This window comes from Narcine bancroftii, chromosome 1, assembly GCF_036971445.1.
Source record: "Narcine bancroftii isolate sNarBan1 chromosome 1, sNarBan1.hap1, whole genome shotgun sequence".
In the NCBI taxonomy this organism is placed as follows: Eukaryota; Metazoa; Chordata; class Chondrichthyes; order Torpediniformes; family Narcinidae; genus Narcine; species Narcine bancroftii.
This window is the reverse complement of record NC_091469.1, coordinates 277,476,064-277,497,065: the sequence shown is the minus strand read 5'-3', so window position 1 is coordinate 277,497,065 and position 21,002 is coordinate 277,476,064. Positions and strand designations below refer to the sequence as shown.

The 21,002-nt window shown below is 35.5% G+C and overlaps 1 protein-coding gene across 6 annotated transcripts in view; it reads left to right on the top strand.

The window, feature by feature from the left end:
- Positions 1–15,815, top strand: part of znf143b (zinc finger protein 143b) — a 74,704-nt gene extending 58,889 nt beyond the window's left edge. For all 6 annotated transcript variants that reach the window (XM_069900224.1, XM_069900201.1, XM_069900208.1 and 3 more), the window contains 2 exons: positions 12,377–12,553; positions 13,867–15,815. In XM_069900224.1, the coding sequence (XP_069756325.1) occupies positions 12,377–12,553; positions 13,867–13,956 (267 nt within the window). In that variant the 3' untranslated portion in view covers positions 13,957–15,815. The remainder of the gene's footprint in view (positions 1–12,376; positions 12,554–13,866) is intronic.
- Positions 15,816–21,002: the final 5,187 nt, after the last annotated feature.

Here is a 21,002-nt window from a genome sequence, read left to right as displayed (position 1 = left end):
TATTTTGTCTTACCTTATTTTCTGCCCCTTTTAAGCTCATTATCTCTATAAGACATACTGCTGATTTTTCCTTGTTCAACAATTCTACTAACCAAACTTCTACCATCCTGATTTCCTTGTTAGTTGATGTTGCTCTAGTTCCTCTGTCCTTGGAACCCTTTTCTTCCAACAAAAAAAACTCAACTCTTACATCTTTGTAAGCTGATGCACCACTTCCCTTCTCCACAATCCTTGACTATATTATCACCAATCAACTATAACAACAGAAAATAGAGTTGAGCAGAAAAATGGCAGTTGGAGTTCAATCTAGTTAATTGTGAAGTGATGCAGTTTCGTGGATCAAACTTGAAGGCGGGATACAAACAGTGCCCTCCATAATGTTTGGGATAAAGATACTTTTTTTCCTTTTATTTGCCCCTGTGGTCCATGGTTTTAAATTTATAATCAAACAATTCACGTATAATTAAAGTGCACATTCCAGATTTTATTCAAGGTTATTTGTATTTATTTTGATTTGACCATGTAGAAATTACTGCACTTTTCATATATATAGTCCCCTCATTTCAGGGCACTTTAATGTTTGGCTCATTTGACTTCAGGTATGTTTAATTGCTTCATTGGTGCAGATATAAGACTTCAGCTTGCTTCTAAGCTTTTGATCACCTTTGGAGTCACGTTGCCATTTTTCAGCATTTTAGAGTTGTGCCAATGAAAGTCAAAGAAGACTTTCTGAGGCTGAAAAGCAAGAACAAAACAATAAGAGACATCACCCAAACATTAGGATTACCAAAATCAACAGAAAAAAGAATGTACGGTTGAGCTCAGAAATCACAAAGGGACTGGTCATCCAAGGAAGACTTCCACTGCTGATGACAGAGAATTCTCAACATAATGAAGAAAGTTCCCCAAATGCCTGGCGGACAGATTAGAAACACTCTTCAGGAGGCAGATGTGGTTATGACAATGACTACTGTCCACAGAAGGCTTCATGAACAGAAATACAGAGGACGAGTTAGCCACAGAAATAGGATGGCCAGATTACAGATTGCCAAGGCCTGCATAAGAGCCTGCATGATTCTTGAAATGGGTCTTGTGGACAGATGAGACCATGATTAACCTGTATCAGTGATTCAAGAGCAAAGTGTGGAGGTGTTAAGAAACTGTCCAAGACCACCTCATCTGTGAATATGGTGGTGGGGGTGTTATGGCCTGGGCATGTATGGCTGCCACATATACTGGCACACTTATCTTCATTGATGTAATTGCTGATGGTAGTACAAAATGAATTCTGAGGTGTACAGAAACATCTTATTTGCTCAAGTTAGAGCAAATGACACCAAACTCACTGGATGATGCTTCATCCTACACCAAGACAATGATCCCAAACATACTGCTAAAGCAACAAAGGAGCTTTTCAAAGCTTAAAAATTGGAAAATTCTTGAATAGGCAAGTCAGTCACCCAATCTAAATCTAATTGAGCATGGCTTCCATATGCTGAAGAGAAAGCTGAAGGGGTCAAGTCCCTGAAACAGGCAGGAGCTGAAGGTGGCTGTAGTAGAGGCCTGGCAGAGTGACACCAGAGAAGATACTCAACACATGCTAATGTCCATGAATCACAGACTTCAAGCAGTCCCAAATATTACAATGCCCTGAAATGAGGGGACTATGTATAAAAAGTGCTGCAATTTTTACATGTTCAAACCAAATAGCCTTGAATAAAATGTGGAATGTGCACTTTAATCATATGTGAATTGTTTTACAAATTTAAAACTGTGGAGCACAGAGGCAAATAAAGGGGAAAAAAAAAATCTGTCCCAAACATTATGGAGGGCACTGTAGTTAATGGCAGGATTCTTAAGTGTGTAAGAACAGAGGGAGCTTGAGGTCTGAATCGAAAGATCTCTGAAGTTTGCTGCGCAGGTTGATTGGGTAGCTAAGAAGGCTTTCATAAATAAAGGGATTAAGTTCAAGAGTCTTGAGGGAACATTGCAGCTCTATAAAACTCTGATTAGACCATTGGAACATTTGGTTTAATTCTGGTCACCTCACTACAGGAAGAATGTGAAAGCTATGAAGTGGTTCAGAGGAGATTTACTAGAATGTTACCTGGATTGGAGTAGATGTTTTAAGAGCTTGAGCTTTTCTCTTTATAGCAACAAAGGATGATGGGTAACTTAATAGAGGTCTACAAGATTATGAGAGGCATAGATAGGGTGGACAGAGAGTGTCTTTTTCCTGGGGCAAGATTAACAAATACTAGAGGACATCTGTACAAGTAAAGGGAGAAATGTTTAGTGGAGAATGCACCTGTAATTTTTTTTTACCCAAATGTAGTAGGTGCCTGGAATGCATTGCTAGTTTTGGTGGTGGAGGCTGGTACAGTGGGGATATTTAAAAGACCTATATCGCTACATGGATGCAAGAAAAATAGAGGGTTGTGGGTGTGATGTGGGAAATGTTTATTTTGTTGATGAGGTTTATTAAGGTCAGCACAATGTTGTGGGCCGAAGGGCCTGTACTGTGCTGTAATATTCTTTGTTGTAATTTGATGGTGAGTAACTAATATTGGCTCACAGTTAATATCATTCTGAAATTTTCACTATTATCAAACTCCTTTTTTTAATTCCCTCCCTCTCAGCAAGATGACCTTTTTCACACTTCTGGTCCCTTTGTAGGCAAGCCTTGAACTGGACGGCCTCCATGAAGCTTCCAAGACCCTGGCACTGGTCTCTCCAAGTGAACTTCACTGTTAGGCACACTCAAAATGAAGCACTTTGCTTCCCAAAAGACCCTCTGAAAAGGCCCAGTGGTTCACAGTGCAGGCTTTGCTCTGAATTCTACAAAATTGGCTGGTCACAAGAGCTGCTTCAAAAAACTGTTTTCCCTTCAACATTCAGAATGGTTCTCCCTTACAAAATCATAGTTACATTGCAAATGTATCGAATTTGGAACGGACCATGACAAGCCTTCCCTCAGTTCTTTTTTTTTAAACTTTATTTAAAATTTTATGACATGAATAAAATAAGAATTACATTTAAAGAAATAATAAAAAATAAGATAATAAAAATTAGAATACTACATCATTAAACTACACAAATTAACCCCCCCAATAATTATAACACAACATTATTCATCTAATTTAAAATTAATCCATCCCTCCCCCCCAAAATAAAGAGTGAAGAATTAATTAACAATGTTGTAAATAAAATAGAAAAAACCCCACTTACGAAAAAAAGGATAAAACTTAACAAAAAAAATTACTAACAACAAAAAAATCAATACTAAAATAATACCCTTAAACATATATTTAAATCAAACATAATTCATGTATTTAACAAATGAAATCCACTTTAAAACTAAATTCAAATATTAAAATCATATATCAACCACATATCTGTTATACAAAAAATCATAATTAATAATACATAAATACAGAATTTCCATTAATACCAAGTTTCCTTTATAATTCATCGAGAGAACAAAAACATCCCTTAGAAAAATAATCAGATAAACTTTTTATTCCCTTCCCCTCCCCTTATATAAAAAAAGAAAAAAAAGTTCAAACTCTTATAAAATTCTCCATATTCTTCATTTATAACATCTTCAAAATTCTCTATCAAAATTAACTTAATTTTATTAAACTCTTCTCCCTCAATGTATTTGTACTTGGTTTTCTTCTTCTTCTTCTTATCACCTTTCCCCTCATCTTCCTCTTCATCTAATTCAACATCCTCAATTTTTGACTTATTATCTTCTGTGACATCATCCTCTTAAAAAAGAAAGAAAAAAGAGGAAAAAAAACCCAAAAAAAAGAAAAAAAAGGAGAGAAAAAAAACCTCCTAATTCCCTCTCAATTACAATCAAAACAAAAAGAGTTTAAAAAAAAATTATTTATTTAAAAAAACCTTCACTTAACCCAAAAATTAAAAGAAAAAAAAACAGGTCGGAGGTCACAACTACCTCCTCCTGTTTAAACCGCCCAAAGCGGTAACTCCCCCAAAATATTGGGTGTGAGATAACTCACAGGTAGCTGATGACTTCTGGAAACTAGTGCCCACCCAGTTCCCTCTCCCAACTCCCATTTCATTAAACTATCATCATTATTTAAACTATTTAAACTCTTTTCAAAAAAAAGATAAAAGATTTATTTTTTTAAATCAACGTTACCACTTCGATCACCATTGCTTCCATTTCGTTTAAAAATCTGGATACCACCTTACATCTCTACTCTCTTTGGAGACCTTGAAGGACTACATCCTTCCTGAAACTGCATGATTGGTAGAGACTGAGCAAAGTCCATAACCTCTTTAGGATTGTCAAAGAATTTTGGCTAATTTCCATTCTAAAAAATCTTCAGTACCGCAGAATACCTGAATGTTGCCCTATGTCTTTTTTTCCACAACCGTTCTTTCACAGAATTAAATTCACGTCGTAATAGCATAGTATTAAATCTCCATCTTGAAGCTTTCTGAACATCTTGTGAACTCAAATATTCTAATAATAATAATGAATGATCCGAAACCAATCTAGCCTTATACTCCACAGATGTAACCCTATCCTGCAAATGTGCTGATATTAAAAAATAATCAATTCTAGAAAAAGAATTATGTCGCGAGGAATAAAAAGAAAAATCTTTCTCTGTAGGATTAACTCTTCACCAAATATCAATTAAATTCAAATCTGCCATCATATTAATCACTTGGATTGCCATCTTGGACTTCTTAATTACTCTTGAGTACTTATCCAATAAAGGCTCCAACACCACATTCAAATGTCCCCCAACATCACATTAGAGTTCGATTGTCCAAGTAATAAAGACATATCCACAACAAAAGCTGTATCCTCAACATTAGGAGCATAAACATCAAGCAGTCCATGCCTCATTAAAGATTGATTAATTCAACATCTCATACTATTTATAAACTTTTTAAAAAAGTTTTAACGGGCACTTAAAGACAAAACAATAAGTTAGAGTCAGGAGAGGACTGGAAGGCACGTCTGTTCCTTACGCCATCTTGCCACGCCCCCCCCTTCCCTCAGTTCTAATGTATTGAATTATCTCTGGGCTGCAACTTGTGTTTGTGTGAAATGTTAAATGTTAACTGTCACCATTCAGTCCCTCCTGTCTATACTAGCCCTTAGTGATAATCCCATTTGTACTAAAATGGGAACATGTTTGTAGGGGATGTCTCCTTTCCATTTCAATAAAATAGCTCGGCTGGCTGTCAATGTAATAAAAGCTAGGACTTTTTCCTGAGATGCCGATAGAAGTTTTTCTGAGTCACCAGAAAAATCAAACAGAGCAATTAAGGATTCCTTGTTAATCTTGATAATTGCTGATGGAGTTTGAAAAATCTCTTCACAAAATCTCTCTAAATTTGGGGATTCCCAGAACCTATGAAACAGAGAGGCTTCAAAAATTTTACATTTCTCACAAAAACGATCAATGTCTGCATAAAAAACAGGATAATTTAAATTTACACATTTGAGTTCTGTGCACCACCTTAAATTGTATAAAACTCCTTTGTGGTCTTGCCCTCTGTCTTTAGTATCTTCACCAAATGTTTAATGCTCAGTGGGAAATTCAAAATTTTCATTGCTCCACCAATGACAAATCACAAATTGGTATTTTCACTTGCTAAAGCCCTTAGCCACATTACTTCACTTTTATCCCTTTAAAAGACCTTCATGACTTATTTTTTTAAACAAAAGTTTTTTTTTTTAAATTTTTTATTTTTCACACCATTACCCAAATTGACCAAGATACATACATTTTCCTTTTCAATTATATACAGTGTCATTTTCTCCCCCCCTCCTCCCATCCCACCCTCCCTATCTCCCCCCCCATTCATTTAAAGTACAAAATCTAAGATACATTAAACCAGTCAAACAATGTTGTCATTCAATAAAAATAAACAAGAAATTCCACTGAGTCAATTCTTTTCATTTCCTTCTCCTTTCGTTATTTTAGGTGGTAGATGTCCCCGGTAGGTTTTCTCTATTGTGTTTTATGTATGGCTCCCATATTTGTTCAAATATTTCAATATTATTTCTTAAATTATATGTTATTTTTTCTAATGGAATACATTTATTCATTTCTATATACCATTGTTGTATTCTCAAATTATCTTCTAATTTCCAGGTTGACATAATACATTTTTTTGCTACGGCTAGAGCTATCTTAATAAATCTTTTTTGTGCACCATCCAAATCAAGTCCAAATTCTTTGTTTTTTATGTTACTTAGGAGGAAGATCTCTGGGTTTTTTGGTATATTGTTTTCTGTAATTTTATTTAATATCTGGTTTAGATCTTCCCAAAACTTTTCTACTTTCTCATATGTCCAGATTGCATGAATTGTTGTTCCCATTTCTTTTTTACAACGAAAACATCTGTCAGATACTGTTGGGTCCCATTTATTTAACTTTTGAGGTGTAATGTATAGCCTGTGTATCCAGTTATATTGTATCATACGTAACCTCGTGTTTATTGTATTTCTCATAGTTCCAGAGCATAACTTCTCCCATGTTTCCTTCTTTATCTTTATATTTAAATCTTGTTCCCATTTTTGTTTAGTTTTACCATTTGTTTCCTCATTCTCCTTTTCTTGCAGTTTAATATACATATTTGTTATAAATTTTTTGATTATCATTGTATCTGTAATCACATATACAAAATTACTTCCCTCTGGTAACCTCAGACTACTTCCTAATTTGTCCTTCAAGTAGGATCTCAGTTGGTAATAGGCCAACACTGTATCTTGAGTTATATTATATTTATCCTTCATTTGTTCAAAGGATAATAATCTATTTCCTGAAAAACAATTTTCTATTCTTTTGATCCCTTTTTTATCCCATTCTCTAAAGGAAAGGTTATCTATTGTAAAAGGGATTAACTGATTTTGAGTCAGTATTAGTTTTGGTAATTGGTAATTTGTTTTATTCCTTTCTACATGAATCTTCTTCCAAATATTGAGCAGATGATGTAATACTGGAGAACTCTTATGTTGTACCAATTTTTCATCCCATTTATATAATATGTGTTCAGTTATCTTCTCCCCTATTTTATCTAGTTCTAATCTAGTCCAAGATGGCTTTTCCCTTGTTTGATAAAAATCTGATAGGTATCATCTTAATTGTGCGGCTCTATAATAATTTTTAAAGTTTGGCAGTTGTAAGCCTCCTTGTTTATACCATTCTGTTAATTTATCTAGTGCTATCCTCGGTTTCCCCCCTTTCCATAAAAATTTCCTTATTATTTTCTTTAACTCCTTGAAGAATTTCTCTGTCAAGTGTATTGGCAATGCCTGAAATAGGTATTGTATTCTTGGGAAAATGTTCATTTTAATACAGTTTATCCTTCCTATTAGTGTTAGTGGTAAATCTTTCCAATGCTCTAAATTGTCCTGTAATTTTTTCATTAGTGGATAATAATTGAGTTTATATAGATGGCCGAGGTTTTTATTTATTTGTATACCTTGGTATCTTATAGCTTGCGTTTGCCATCTGAATGGTGATTCCTTCTTAAATTTTGAGAAATCCGCATTATTCATTGGCATTGCTTCACTTTTATTTGCGTTAATCTTATAACCTGACACTTCTCCATATTCCTTCAATTTCTTATATAATTCTTTTATGGATAATTCTGGTTCTGTTAAGTATACTATAACATCATCTACAAATAAACTGATTTTATATTCCTTGTCTTTTATTTTTATTCCTTTTATTTTATTTTCTGTTCTTATCAATTCTGCTAGTGGTTCTATAGCTAACGCGAACAATAAGGGTGATAGTGGGCATCCCTGCCTTGTTGATCTGCTTAAATTAAATTGCTTTGATATATATCCATTTACTGTCACTTTCGCCAATGGCCCCTTATATAATGCTTTAATCCAATTAATATACTTCTCTGGATTAATATACTGCGCTGGATGGGTAACGTCTCCAGAATGGAGGACCATCGCCTTCCCAAGATCGTGTTATATGGCGAGCTCTCCACTGGCCACCGTGACAGAGGTACACCAAAGAAAAGGTACAAGGACTGCCTAAAGAAATCTCTTGGTGCCTGCCACATTGACCACCGCCAGTGGGCTGATAACGCCTCAAACCGTGCATCTTGGCGCCTCACAGTTTGGCGGGCAGCAACCTCCTTTGAAGAAGACCGCAGAGCCCACCTCACTGACAAAAGGTAAAGGAGGAAAAACCCAACACCCAACCCCAACCAACCAATTTTCCGCTGCAACCGTGTCTGCCTGTCCCGCATCGGACTTGTCAGCCACAAACGAGCCTGCAGCTGACGTGGACTTTTTACCCCCTCCATAAATCTTCGTCCGCGAAGCCAAGCCAACGAGAGATACTTCTCTGGTAAACTGAATTTTTGCAATACTTGGAATAAATAATTCCATTCTACTCTGTCAAAGGCCTTCTCTGCGTCTAAAGCAACTGCTTCTGTTGGCGCTTTACTCCCTTCTACTGTATGAATTAAGTTAATAAATTTGCAAATATTGTCTGTTGTCTGTCTTTTTTTAATAAATCCAGTTTGGTCTAGATTTACCATTTTAGGTATATAATCTGCTAATCTGTTTGCTAATAGTTTTTAGCTATTATCTTATAATCTGTGTTACGTAAAGATATTGGTCTATATGACGCTGGTGCGAGTGGATCTTTCCCTTGCTTTGGTATTCCTGTAATTATTGCTGTTTTACATGAATCTGGTAAGCTTTGTGTTTTGTCAATCTAGTTAATTACTTCTAGGAGGGGAGGAATTAATAAATCTTTAAATGTTTTATAGAATTCTATTGGGAATCCATCCTCTCCTGGTGTTTTATTATTTGGTAGTTTTTTTTATTATCTCTTGTATTTCTACTATTTCAAATGGTTCTGTTAATTTATTTTGTTCCTCTATTTGTAATTTTGGTTGTTCAATTTTAGTTAAAAATTCATCTATTTTGTCTTCTTTCCCATCGTTTTCAGTTTGGTATAATTGTTCATAGAATTCTCTAAAGTTTTCATTAATCTCCATTGGATTATATGTGATTTGTTTGTCTTTTTTCCTTGATGCCAATACCATTTTCTTAGCTTGTTCTTAAGCTGCCATGCTAGAATTTTGTGCGTTTTTTCCCCTAGTTCATAATATTTCTGTTTTGTCTTCATTATGTTCTTCTCCACCTTATATGTTTGTAATGTTTCATATTTTATTTTTTTATCTGCCAATTCTCTTCTTTTAGTTGTGTCTTCCTTCATTGCTAATTCTTTTTCTATATTTACTATTTCCCTTTCCAACTGCTCTGTTTCCTGATTGTAGTTCTTCTTCATCTTGGTTACATAACTTATTATTTGCCCTCTGATGAACGCTTTCATTGCGTCCCATAATATAAACTTATCTTTCACTGATTCCGTATTTATTTCAAAGTACATTTTAATTTGTCTTTCAATGAATTCTCTAAAATCCAGCCTTTTAAGTAGCATGGAGTTTAATCTCCATCTATACATTCTTGGAGGGATGTCCTCTAACTCTATTGTCAATATCAAGGTGAATGGTCCGATAATATTCTAGCTTTATATTCTGTTTTTCTTACTGTATCTTGCATACGAGCTGATAACAGAAATAGGTCTATTCTTGAATATGTTTTATGTCTACCCGAATAATATGAATATTCCTTTTCCTTTGGGTGTTGTTTCCTCCATATATCCAAAAGTTGCATTTCTTGCATCGATTTAATTATAAATTTGGTTACTTTGTTCTTTCTGTTAATTTTTTTTCCCAGTTTTATCCATATTTGAATCCAAATTAAGGTTGAAATCCCCTCCTATTAATATGTTCCCTTGCGTGTCTGCTATCTTCAAAAAAATATCTTGCATAAACTTTTGATCTTCTTCGTTAGGTGAATATACATTGAGTAGATTCCAAAACTCTGAATATATCTGACATTTTATCATTACATATCTCCCTGCTGGATCTATTATTTCCTCTTCTATTTTAAATGGTACATTTTTACTGATTAATATAGCTACTCCTCTTGCTTTTGAATTATATGACGCTGCTGTTACATGTCCTCCCCAATCTCTCTTTAATTTCTTATGCTCCATTTCAGTTAAATGTGTTTCTTGCACGAATGCTATATCAATTTTCTCTTTTTTCAGTAAATTTAGCAGTTTCTTCCTTTTGATTTGGTTATGTATTCCGTTAATATTTAAAGTCATATAGTTCAACGTAGCCATTTCATACTTGTTTTATCTTCCCTTTCCGTTTCCTCATCATCACCTTTCCTTCTTATCCATTTCTGCTTTCTTGTTTTGAACACTTTATAAGACATTTCTAAAACATCAAACATTTTCCTTATTCTCCTATTTAAAACTTCTTTAACCCCATTCTCCCCTCCCCCTCCTGAGTTGCCCTTTATCCATTGTCGGGCAACCACATCTCCCCTCTCCATTTGAATTTGCGAATTCACTCTCAAGCGTCAACTGATTTCACAGTGACCGTAACTCCTCCCCATCCAGCCCCCCCCCCCCCCGGAAAAGATTTCAATTTTCATATATAAGAAAGATCACTCTTTTAATTCCCTCCTTATTTCCTCTATTCCCTTATTAATTCTTATCTATACTCTATATATTTTCCTCTAAATGCAAATTTTCGTGCTTCTTCTGGATCTGAGAATAGTCTGTTTTGTTGCCCTGGAATAACTATTTTAAGTACTGCTGGGTACTTTAACATAAATTTATATCCTTTTTTCCATAGGATCGTTTTTGCTGTATTGAACTCCTTCCTCTTCTTCAGGAGTTCAAAACTTATGTCTGGATGTTAAAAAAATTTTTTGACCTTTGTGTTCCAGTGGCTTTTTGTCTTCTCTTATTTTCTTCATTGCTTTCTCCAATATATTTTCTCTTGTTGTATATCTTAAGAATTTTACTAAAATGGATCTTAGTTTTTGCTGCGGTTGTGGTTTCGGGGCTAGTGTTCTATGTGCCCTCTCTATTTCCATTTCTTCCTGTAATTCTGGTCTTCCTAGGACCCTGGGGATCCAATCTTTTATAAATTCTCTCATATTCTTGCCTTCTTCATCTTCCTTAAGGCCCACTATCTTTATATTATTTCTTCTATTATAGTTTTCCATTATATCTATCTTCTGAGCTAACAGCTCATGTGCCTCTTTAACTTTTTTATTAGATTCTTCTAATTTCTCTTTTAAGTCCTCTACTTCCATTTCTACGATTATTTCTCATTCTTCCACATTATCCACTCTTTTTCCTATCTCTGATATGACCAATTCTATTTTATTCATTTTTTCTTCTGGACTCTTAACTCTTCTTTTTATCTCATTAAATTCTTGTAATTGCCATTCTTTCACTGATTCCATACATTCTTTAAAAAAAAATATCCATTGTCCTGCCTTTCCCTTCTTCTTCCATTTCTCTATGTTCTTCTTCTTCTTCTTCCTCTGGGTTGGCCATCTGTTGTTTCCTTGTTTTCTTTTTGCTCTCTTCTTTCTTGTTCTCGTTATTTTCTATGTTCTCTTCCTGTTGCTGTGTTGTAGCTGTCACTCTCAGCTGTGGAGATCGACTCCTCAGCTGTTCCCCCCTCCCGTCAGTGTGTTTTTTTTCATGCGCATCGCGCATGCGTGTTTGCGCACTTTTACTCGGCTCCGCGAGCCATTTTTGTAGTCCCGAACTCGGGACTTCCACCGACCTTAGAGAGCGGGCTTCTCTCTCCGCGGCGGGCCTCCTCGGACAGGTAAGGCCTTCACCTTCTTCTTCCGACGTTCTTTCATCTCTTCTTCTCGTTGCTTTCGACTTTTCTCTCTTCGCTGCCATTTTCTTCTCACGTTTACTTTTACTTTGTTTTAATTTTTATTCTTGTACCTTCGTGTTTTGTGCGTTTTTTTTCAACTTTTCCGGAGAGGGTTGGAATTCCCTGACCGGCCACTACTCCATCACGTGATTCGTCCCAAACAAAAGTTTGATCATTTGCCTTATCATGAAATTTGTCAATTTTTTTTAAATTGCAGTGCAGGTGGGTTTTTTTATTACAATTTTTATAAAATTCAATTTTGAAGTTTTATCGCAGCATATAGCAGCAGGTGCCTTTGGCATGAAGATAAACAAGTACTGGAAATAGTCAGCACTCCAATTGGGATATATGGAAAGAAAATCATTTTAGATCAGTCACCTTTTATCAGAACCACAGCTGTTATGGGCTGGCCCATTCTACTTTTTAAAATTTGTATTTATCTCTAACCACATAACTGATTAATTAACAGCACCTTTCAAAATATTTTACTGAAGACCATAATTAAATCCAAATCTGTTGATGGAATGAACTGATTTTAAGCATGTTTTGTTATTTTTATTTAATTAAGACCACCTGTTTCTTAAAGGTTGCTATCGTAACTCCAGATTGTGTGATGAGAGGTGAGACGACGATTGCTGCACTGCAGGCTGCATCCGTTGAAGTGGAAAAGATGGTTACCCACCAAGAACATCATTTAGTAACTGGAGGAGCACGACCTGTTACATTACTCGCAACAGCAAATGGCACTCAAATTGCAGTGCAGGTGGGTTTTAAGCTTTTTGTGTTCATGTTTTTAAAAAAAATGTGTGTTCTCCACAACCAATATTTTAATTATTTTAAGGAATTTTATTTAAATTATAAATATCACAAATACATAATCATGTTGTGTTGTACTACTGGTATTGGTGCATTGAATGCCTCAAAATGACATGTTGAAGGCCAGTGCTCATCTTTATTCAAATTTTAATATAGAATGGTCATTTTGCCCCTAACTCATTTTAAATTGTATGAATATAGAAACACACCTCTGTATTTTTGAAGTGAGAGCTGAGACTTCAGAAAGATGTCTGCTTGTGACATCTCCTAACTAGTCATCCTCACTTCCCATATATGAATTGATCATTTATAATAGTCTGTAGGCTTTGAAGAGATTTTTAGCTACGTGTTCTTTTGCAGTCTGATTTCATTTCAGAGGCGCGAGCTGATTTCCACATCAAAATTTACTTGACTAGTTTCTACAAGTTTAAAAACCACCACAGTAGCTGCAAAATCAAAATAAAATAAACATGAAATAAATTATAATAAAAATTGAGTTATTGGTCTGTTTCTTAAACAAAAACATTGTGCCCTTTTTCACCCTTACCAGTGGAGGTAGATAACAAGAGAGTATATTGAACTAAATAATACAAAAGTATTACTTTTACTGCTATTTGTCACAGTGGTTTTACATTAGTCATTCCATTTGATATTTTTAAAATTAGTAACTTTGGAATAAAACTTCAATTAATGAGATATTAATTCAATTTTAAATTGATTGGAATTGATCTTATATTGAAGATCTTATACAATCATTTGCCATGATGCAGAGCACATGGTGATGTTGAAGTTTCAATAGATTCCTTGAATTGCCCAGTTAAACTGTCTGTTTTCCTACATTCTCTACCTAATGTACACGGCTCAGTCTATTTTTTTTGGACACTGAAATTCCTCGGGTTTCTACGATGCCAAAAGTACTATATAAATGCAGGTTATTTTTTACATAAGCAATCAAAATATTGCTATCAATCTATATTAAGCAATAAACAAAAAGCAAAAAAAAAAAAGAAAATTCTGGAATTTGAAATAGAAGCAGCTTTGCTGAATAATATCAGAATTTAAGATGGCGTTGGCAGAAAGAGATTCATGAACTGTTCTGGTGAAAGATCATCAAAAGATGACTATTCCACATTTTATGATTTTAAGTTCTATGATTATAGTTTGATTGTCAAATACTCTTTAATAAGAATTGAAAAATGTAGTTTTGCCCATAAGACCTAGAGTATTTATTTATGATTTATTTGTTGTATTTCTTCATAGCTTGGAGAGCAACAATCTTTGGAAGAAGCAATCAGAATAGCATCTAGAATACAACATGGTGAAACCTCAGAGATCGATGAACATCAATGAAAGGGTGATGGAAAATGTTAGGGCCACAGTTCTGGACATTTCTGACAACAGTTATACTGTAAAAAGTATGCAGATTGTGTCACATGCAGGACACGTAGTTTTTAAACTACGTCTTTAAAGCTACAATATATTGTGAATTTTATTAATTCTTAAGCTTCATTTGGAATGTTAGTTGAAGATGTTAATTAAACAAAATTTGTGATTGTGAAAACTGGTGCTGTCAATCTGAGCATTAATTTATCTATTTTCCCCTTCTGAAATGTTGTATACTACTCTAATGTATTCTTTTATTACAAAGATGCATTAGATAAACTACAATATTCAAAATATAAACCATATCTTAAAACCACAAAGGTAGAAATGAAAGTATTGAATGAGCAAATTGCTGTATTACTAATTACACTGGACAACAAATATTTTGCTTCCTGAAAACATTTGAGTATATTTTATGGATTTTGTCCGCTGATCATGAAAATAACTTCAAAATTTTCCTATCATGTACTGTGTTTTAGATATAACCAATTTTTGTAATTTCCTGTCATATTTTAAGTCTACTTCAAGCATACAAAGCCATCAAGTGCAACATGTCATTGAAAATTCATTTTCTGCATTCATACTTGGACTTCTTCCCTGCTGATCTTGGTATAGGCAGACAAGCACAGTGAAAGGTTTCACCAGGGCATTGCGACTATGGAAAAGCGGTATCAGGGCAACTGAAATCCATCAATTCTGGCCAACTATTGTTGGTCATTGACACGAGAGGCATCAGATACAAACAAAAATAAATGGCATAACATTTTTAAGTCGGTTGAACTAACGCAATGTGTCAGCATCATTATGCGATTAAACATGCTAAATTCAAAAAAAAAAACATGCTAAATTCAATAAAAAGTTAATTTAATGTTTTGCCAACTTCCTACGTGGTACAGCAAATCTGAAATTATCTTTGTTCTGCTCTAAGTGGTCAATCATAATCCCCATTTTTTTTTCATGAAACAAACCTTTTGAAAAAAATTTGTTGTCCAGTGTTAATAGATGTGGACATTTTTCCAAAGTTTACTACACTCATGAATTTTCCTCATGATTTTCAGAAAAGCTTGTAGAATTTAAAAAAAAATTTTTTTATGCTATATTGCAGCTTTAGTGCCTGCAGATTCTGCACAATCTAGACGTGACAAATCAGGCTCTTGATATAAAGATACTTTTAACTGTAGGCCCGAAAATGTGGAGTGCCTGAGCATGCTTTGAAATCTGAGACCTGCATGAAGTTCCTCAACTGGGAATATTATACTCCTGTAAAAGCATTAAGGATTCACATGTTTGGGACTACAGTTTTACACTTACAACAATTGATTTCTTACCATTAAAAGATATTTGATCTCTTGCCTGTAAATACGTACTAATGCCACAGATGTAACCTACATTTTACTTTTTTCCATTTTGATCATGTAAAAGTTTAAAAAGAGAGATTTTGGTTGTGCAATATTAAAGACCTACAATCTAAATTTATATTGCTTTATTAAAAACAAATATCTTTTATTCTCCCTTTAAGTTTTTTTCCCCAAAAGTAAAAAGAAAAACACAATAAATTGCTTGAATGACTAGCTGAATATATAATGAATCTGTGCATAGGGTTTCAAACTGAGTATGCTTAAACTTGAGCAATAACTCCCAACTATAGAAAAACTAGCTGATATACTAAAACATCAAGGCCAGTTCAGTTAGAGACTTCAAACAAGATCTTGTTCTATATTTAAAAACAAATTACGGGAGCAGAATTACAATGTTTTGAAATAGCTTAATTTATCAGTAATATTGTTAGGTAATATTTTTTGTACATTAAAATTCTTTTGAAACTATTGCACTTGTGACAGTTTTTTTTTAAACTTTTTCTGCACTGATCTTGGAAAATGGGTTGTTTTATAGTATTTGTATCAGAAAGTGAATTCCAATTTTATCACAGAACCTGCACACCTTATTTATTTTTACTTAACCCCTTAATATTGAGAAACGGTTGTGTTGTTGGAGTAATTCTGTGAAGAATTTATTCTAAAATGATTCACCAGATTTTGAGGATTCTATGCTGTTTACAAAGAGAGTGTAAGTATTGCGTTGCTTTGTTTAAAATTATTTCATCAATGCGACATAATATTAAAAAGTTGTCTTTAGTCTGTTTTCATGAAGGCTGATGAATTTTACAGGAAGATAGCTACTTAAATTTTGAATCACTTCTGAGGTATGTGATGAAGTAATCCATTAATTGAAACTGATTTTATTTTTTAAAATTGTATAATGTCAATGATCATTGCTGAACATTAACTTCAAACCACATCCTGGCATTGACCCTTAATTACCTTCTTTCTTCGGCTTGGCTTCATGGACGAAGATTATGGAGGGGTATGTCCACATCTGCTGCAGGCTCGTTGATGACAAGTCCGATGCGGGACAGGCAGGCACGGTTGCAAGGGAAAATTGGTTGGTTGGGGTTGGGTTTTGGGTTTTTACTCCTTTGTCGTTTGTCAGTGAGGTGGGCTCTGCGGTCTTCTTCAAAGGAGGTTGCTGCCCGCTGAACTGTGAGGCGCCACGATGCACGGTTGGAGGCGATATCAGCTCACTGGCGGTGGTCAATGTGGCAGGCACCAAGAGATTTCTTTAAGCAGTCCTTGTACCTCTTCTTTGGTGCACCTCTGTCTCAGTGGCCAGTGGAGAGCTCACCATAGAACACGATCTTGGGAAGACGATGGTCCTCCATTCTGGAGACATGACCTACCCAGCGCAGTTGGATCTTCAGCAGCGTCGATTCGATGCTGTCGGCCTCTGCCATCTCGAGTACTTCGATGTTGGTGATGAAGTCATTCCAATGAATGTTGAGGATGGAGCGGAGACAGCGCTGATGGAAGCATTCTAGGGGCTGTAGGTGATGCCGGTAGAGGACCCATAATTCGGAGCTGAACAGGAGCGTGGGTATGACAACGGCTCTGTACACACTGATCTTTGTGTGTTTCTTCAGGTGGTTGTTTTTTCAGACTATTGTGTAGTCTTCCAAAGGCGCTATTTGCCTTGGCAAGTCTGTTGTCTATCTCTTTGTTGATCCTTGCATCAGATGGAATGGTGCAGCCGAGGTAAGTGAACTGGTTGACCGTTTTGAGTTCTGTGTGCCCGATGGAGACTATTCTTCAGTATTCTCATAATACAAGTTGAATGAGGCATATTGGCACCAGAATCAAACTTCTGTACTTTTGAACACAGACGGAGTTTGGGGACTGTAATTTGATGCAGATAGCCAACAACCTAAACAATATTTTAAGACTGCAGTGTGAATTGAAATGAATTAACTCAATTTATCCTGAATTTAAAAGTACATTTTCACATTTCTTTGCAAGTTCTATTGAAACCTTAGCTACATTCGATAATGTATAATCATGACCAAGATATGTGACAATATATTGTTATTCAAAGGGAAAATTTAATGCATAATGGATAAACATTAGAAGATATCAGAAACAGCATCATGTGCTTTTGTAAACACTGTCAGATACAATGAATAGATTAGGCCTTGCTTTGGTCACTCATCAAAATATGAGCCATTTTGCTTGGAGAGCATCGATTATGATGTCTCCACCAAAGTAATTTCAATTTCAGAACTATTCATATAATGCTTAACTTGTTTAAACAGCAATTTCAGCACCATGAAATTATGGTTTGTGATCATAACCTGTATGAATATATAATATACATTTTTTTCTAAAGATTTCAGTATATTGACCAATATTTTCTGGACTTAAACATTTTGCTCAGTACATGTATATTTCATAGTATTATCCCAGCTAAAAGTTGTACTTTGGCTTTATGCATTTCTAAAATGAATAAGTGACTAATTTAAATAATTTTAAATAATTTATTTGTTTTTTGTTACATCAAACAAGTAGTCAACTCAGTAAGTAGAATGAAATAGTATATATAATTACATTATTTTGAGTCTAATTTGTATTTTGTGTTCAGTACACTTTTAAATCTGTGATGCTATGAAAATGCTTCAGCTAGTAATGGCAACCAGGTTGGGGCAGGTATACAAGGTCATGAGAAAATGTATGGAGCAGTAATTGTAGTATAATAAAGTTTGAGATAATAATTGACTGATGTATAAATATAGAGGGATCAAAGTAATAGACTGAAAAAGGGCAATCAGGGAATGTAGATAAGAAAGTAAACAAGTAAAAATGGTGATGGTTTGGACAATGGACAATTCTTCAAGAGATCAAAAAAATTCAGATCAGATATGTTCCATAAATATGCACAGATAAATGTAGAGGACAAAAGTAAATGCAAAGAGTAACAAGAAAAGTGCTTAAGCAATAAAGAGTGTGATCAGAGAAAAGATTTAAGAATATAGTTAAGAATGCAAATAAAAAAATGGACTTTTTATAAAATAATATTGTATGAGGACAGGGCCATGACAAATAAAGTAACATAGTCAGGAATATTGAGTACATGTTTCCCTACTTTTATCCAAAGGATGTTGCTGCTCGTGTCCCAGATATCCTAAAGTGGGAGGGACAGGAGCCAGAGGTTGTGGTACATGTAGGTACCAATGACATAGGGAGAAATAGAGAAGAGGTCCTAAAAAGTGAGTACAGGCAGTTAGGTAGGGAGTTAAAAAGAAGGACCGCAAAGGGGGTAATCTCTGGATTACTCCTGTGCCACGTGACAGTGTGAATAGAAATAGAATGAGGTGGAGGATTAACACGTGGCTGAAGGGGTGGAGTAAGGGGCAGGGTTTTAAGTTTCTGGATAACTGGGACCTTTTTTGGGGGAGATGTGACCTGTACAGTAAGGACGGGTTACACTTAAATCCCAGGGGGACCAGAATCCTGACAGAGGTATTTGCTAGGGCTACTCAGGATCCTTTAAACTAGAATGGTTGGGGGGAGGGAAACAAAATAGTACAGAGCAGTAAGGAGAAGGTTAGAATGCAAACAAATAAAGTTTGTAGTAAGTATTTGATGGGCAGGTGATAGAGAAGGGAAATGCTCTGGAAGAAGATGAAGGGCAATTGGCAGGAAAAGTAAATAATGTTGTTATTAAAGAGGGAAAACAGGGATTAAAAATTGAGAAATCTCTGAAATTCATATATTTTAATGCCAGGAGTATTGTAAAAAATGTGGATGAACTGAAGGTGTGGATTGATACTTGGAAGTATGATGTGGTAGCGATTAGTGAGACATGGTTGCAGGAGGGATGTGATTGGCAACTGAATATCCCTGGGTTTCGTTGTTTTAGGTGTGATAGAGTCGGAGGGGCAAGAGGAGGTGGGGTTGCATTGCTTGTCAGGGAAAATATTACAGCGGTGCCTAGGAAGGATAGATTAGAGGGCACATCCACGGAGGCTATTTGGGTGGAACTGAGGAGTAGGAAAGGAGAGGTTACACTTGTAGGGGTGTATTATAGACCACCCGGAGGGGACCGAGACCTAGAGGAGCAAATCTGTAGGGAGATAGTAGATATTTGTGATAAGCACAGGGTTGTAATTATGGGAGATTTTAATTTTCCACATATAGATTGGGAAACACATTCTGTGAAAGGACTGGATGGGTTAGAGTTTGTGAAATGTGTGCAAGATAGTTTTTTACAACAATATGTAGAGGTGCCGACCAGAGAAGGAGCAGTGTTAGATCTACTGTTGGCAAATGGGATGGGTCAAATGACGGAGGTGAGCACTTCGGGTCCAGTGATCATAATGCCATCAGCTTCAATGTCATTATGGAAAGAGAGAAGTCACGGCCAAGGGTTGAGGTTTTTGATTGGGGAAAAGCTAGATTTGAGGAGATGCGAAAGGACTTGCAGGGTGTGCATTGGGACAATTTGTTTTATGGGCAGGATATAGTAGAGAGATGGAAGTCTTTTAAAGATCAGATTTTGAGAGTGCAAATGCTTTATGTTCCTGTTAGGTTAAAAGGAGGGGCAAAAGGTTTGAGAGAGCCATGGTTTTCAAGGAATATTGGAAACTTGGTTCGAAGAAAAAGGGAGGCGTACATTAGATATAAGAAGCATGGAGTTAAGGAGATGTTTGAAAGATACATTGAATGTAAGAGGAATCTTAAGAGAGGAATTAGGAAAGCTAAAAGAAGGTACGAGGAAACTATGGCAAGCAGGGTGAAAACTAATCCAAAAGAGTTCTACAAATATGTTAATGGTAAGAGGAAAGCTAGAGACAAAATTGGTCCCTTAGAAAATCAGAGCGGAAAACTGTGTGTGGAGCCTAGAGAAATGGGGGAGATATTGAACAGTTTCTTTTCTTCGGTATTCACTAAGGAGAAGGATATTGGGAGATGTGAGATAAAAAAAAAAGCAAATTGGGTAAATATGGGGAATATAGAGATTACAAAAGGTGTAGTTTTAAGGCTTTTGAAGAATATAAAGGTGGATAAGTCTCCGGGACCAGACGGGATCTTCCCCAGGACATTGAGAGAAGTGAAGGAGGAAATAGCAGAGGCTTTGGCAGTAATTTTCCAAATGTCATTAGATATGGGAATAGTGCCGGAGGATTGGCGCATTGCGCATGTGGTTCCGTTATTTAAAAAGGGTTCAAGGAGGAAGCCTGGCAACTATCGGCCTGTAAGTTTGATGTCTGTGGTAGGTAAATTAATGGAGAAAATTCTTAGAGATAGTACTTATAAACATCTGGATAGACAGGGTCTGATCAGGAGCACTCAACATGGATTTGTGGGAGGAAGGTCATGTTTGACCAATCTGATTGAATTTTTTGAAGAGGAGACTAGGAATGTGGATGAGGGTAGCGCAGTGGATGTTGTCTATATGGATCTCTATTAGTTTTAAAAAGTCAATGATCAAATAAAAGAAAATAACAAAAGAAGTTTAACTGTCAAGGTTGATCTTCATTTTAAGGAGAGTCTTGTTTGGAGAGAATGAAATACAGGGATTGGGGACCTATGTGAATACCAGGAGGCTTGAGTGGAGGGGCTGTGCTGCAGATTCCTTAATTTAAACATTAATTGTTTAGAAAGTTGTCATCTGGGTCATTTATT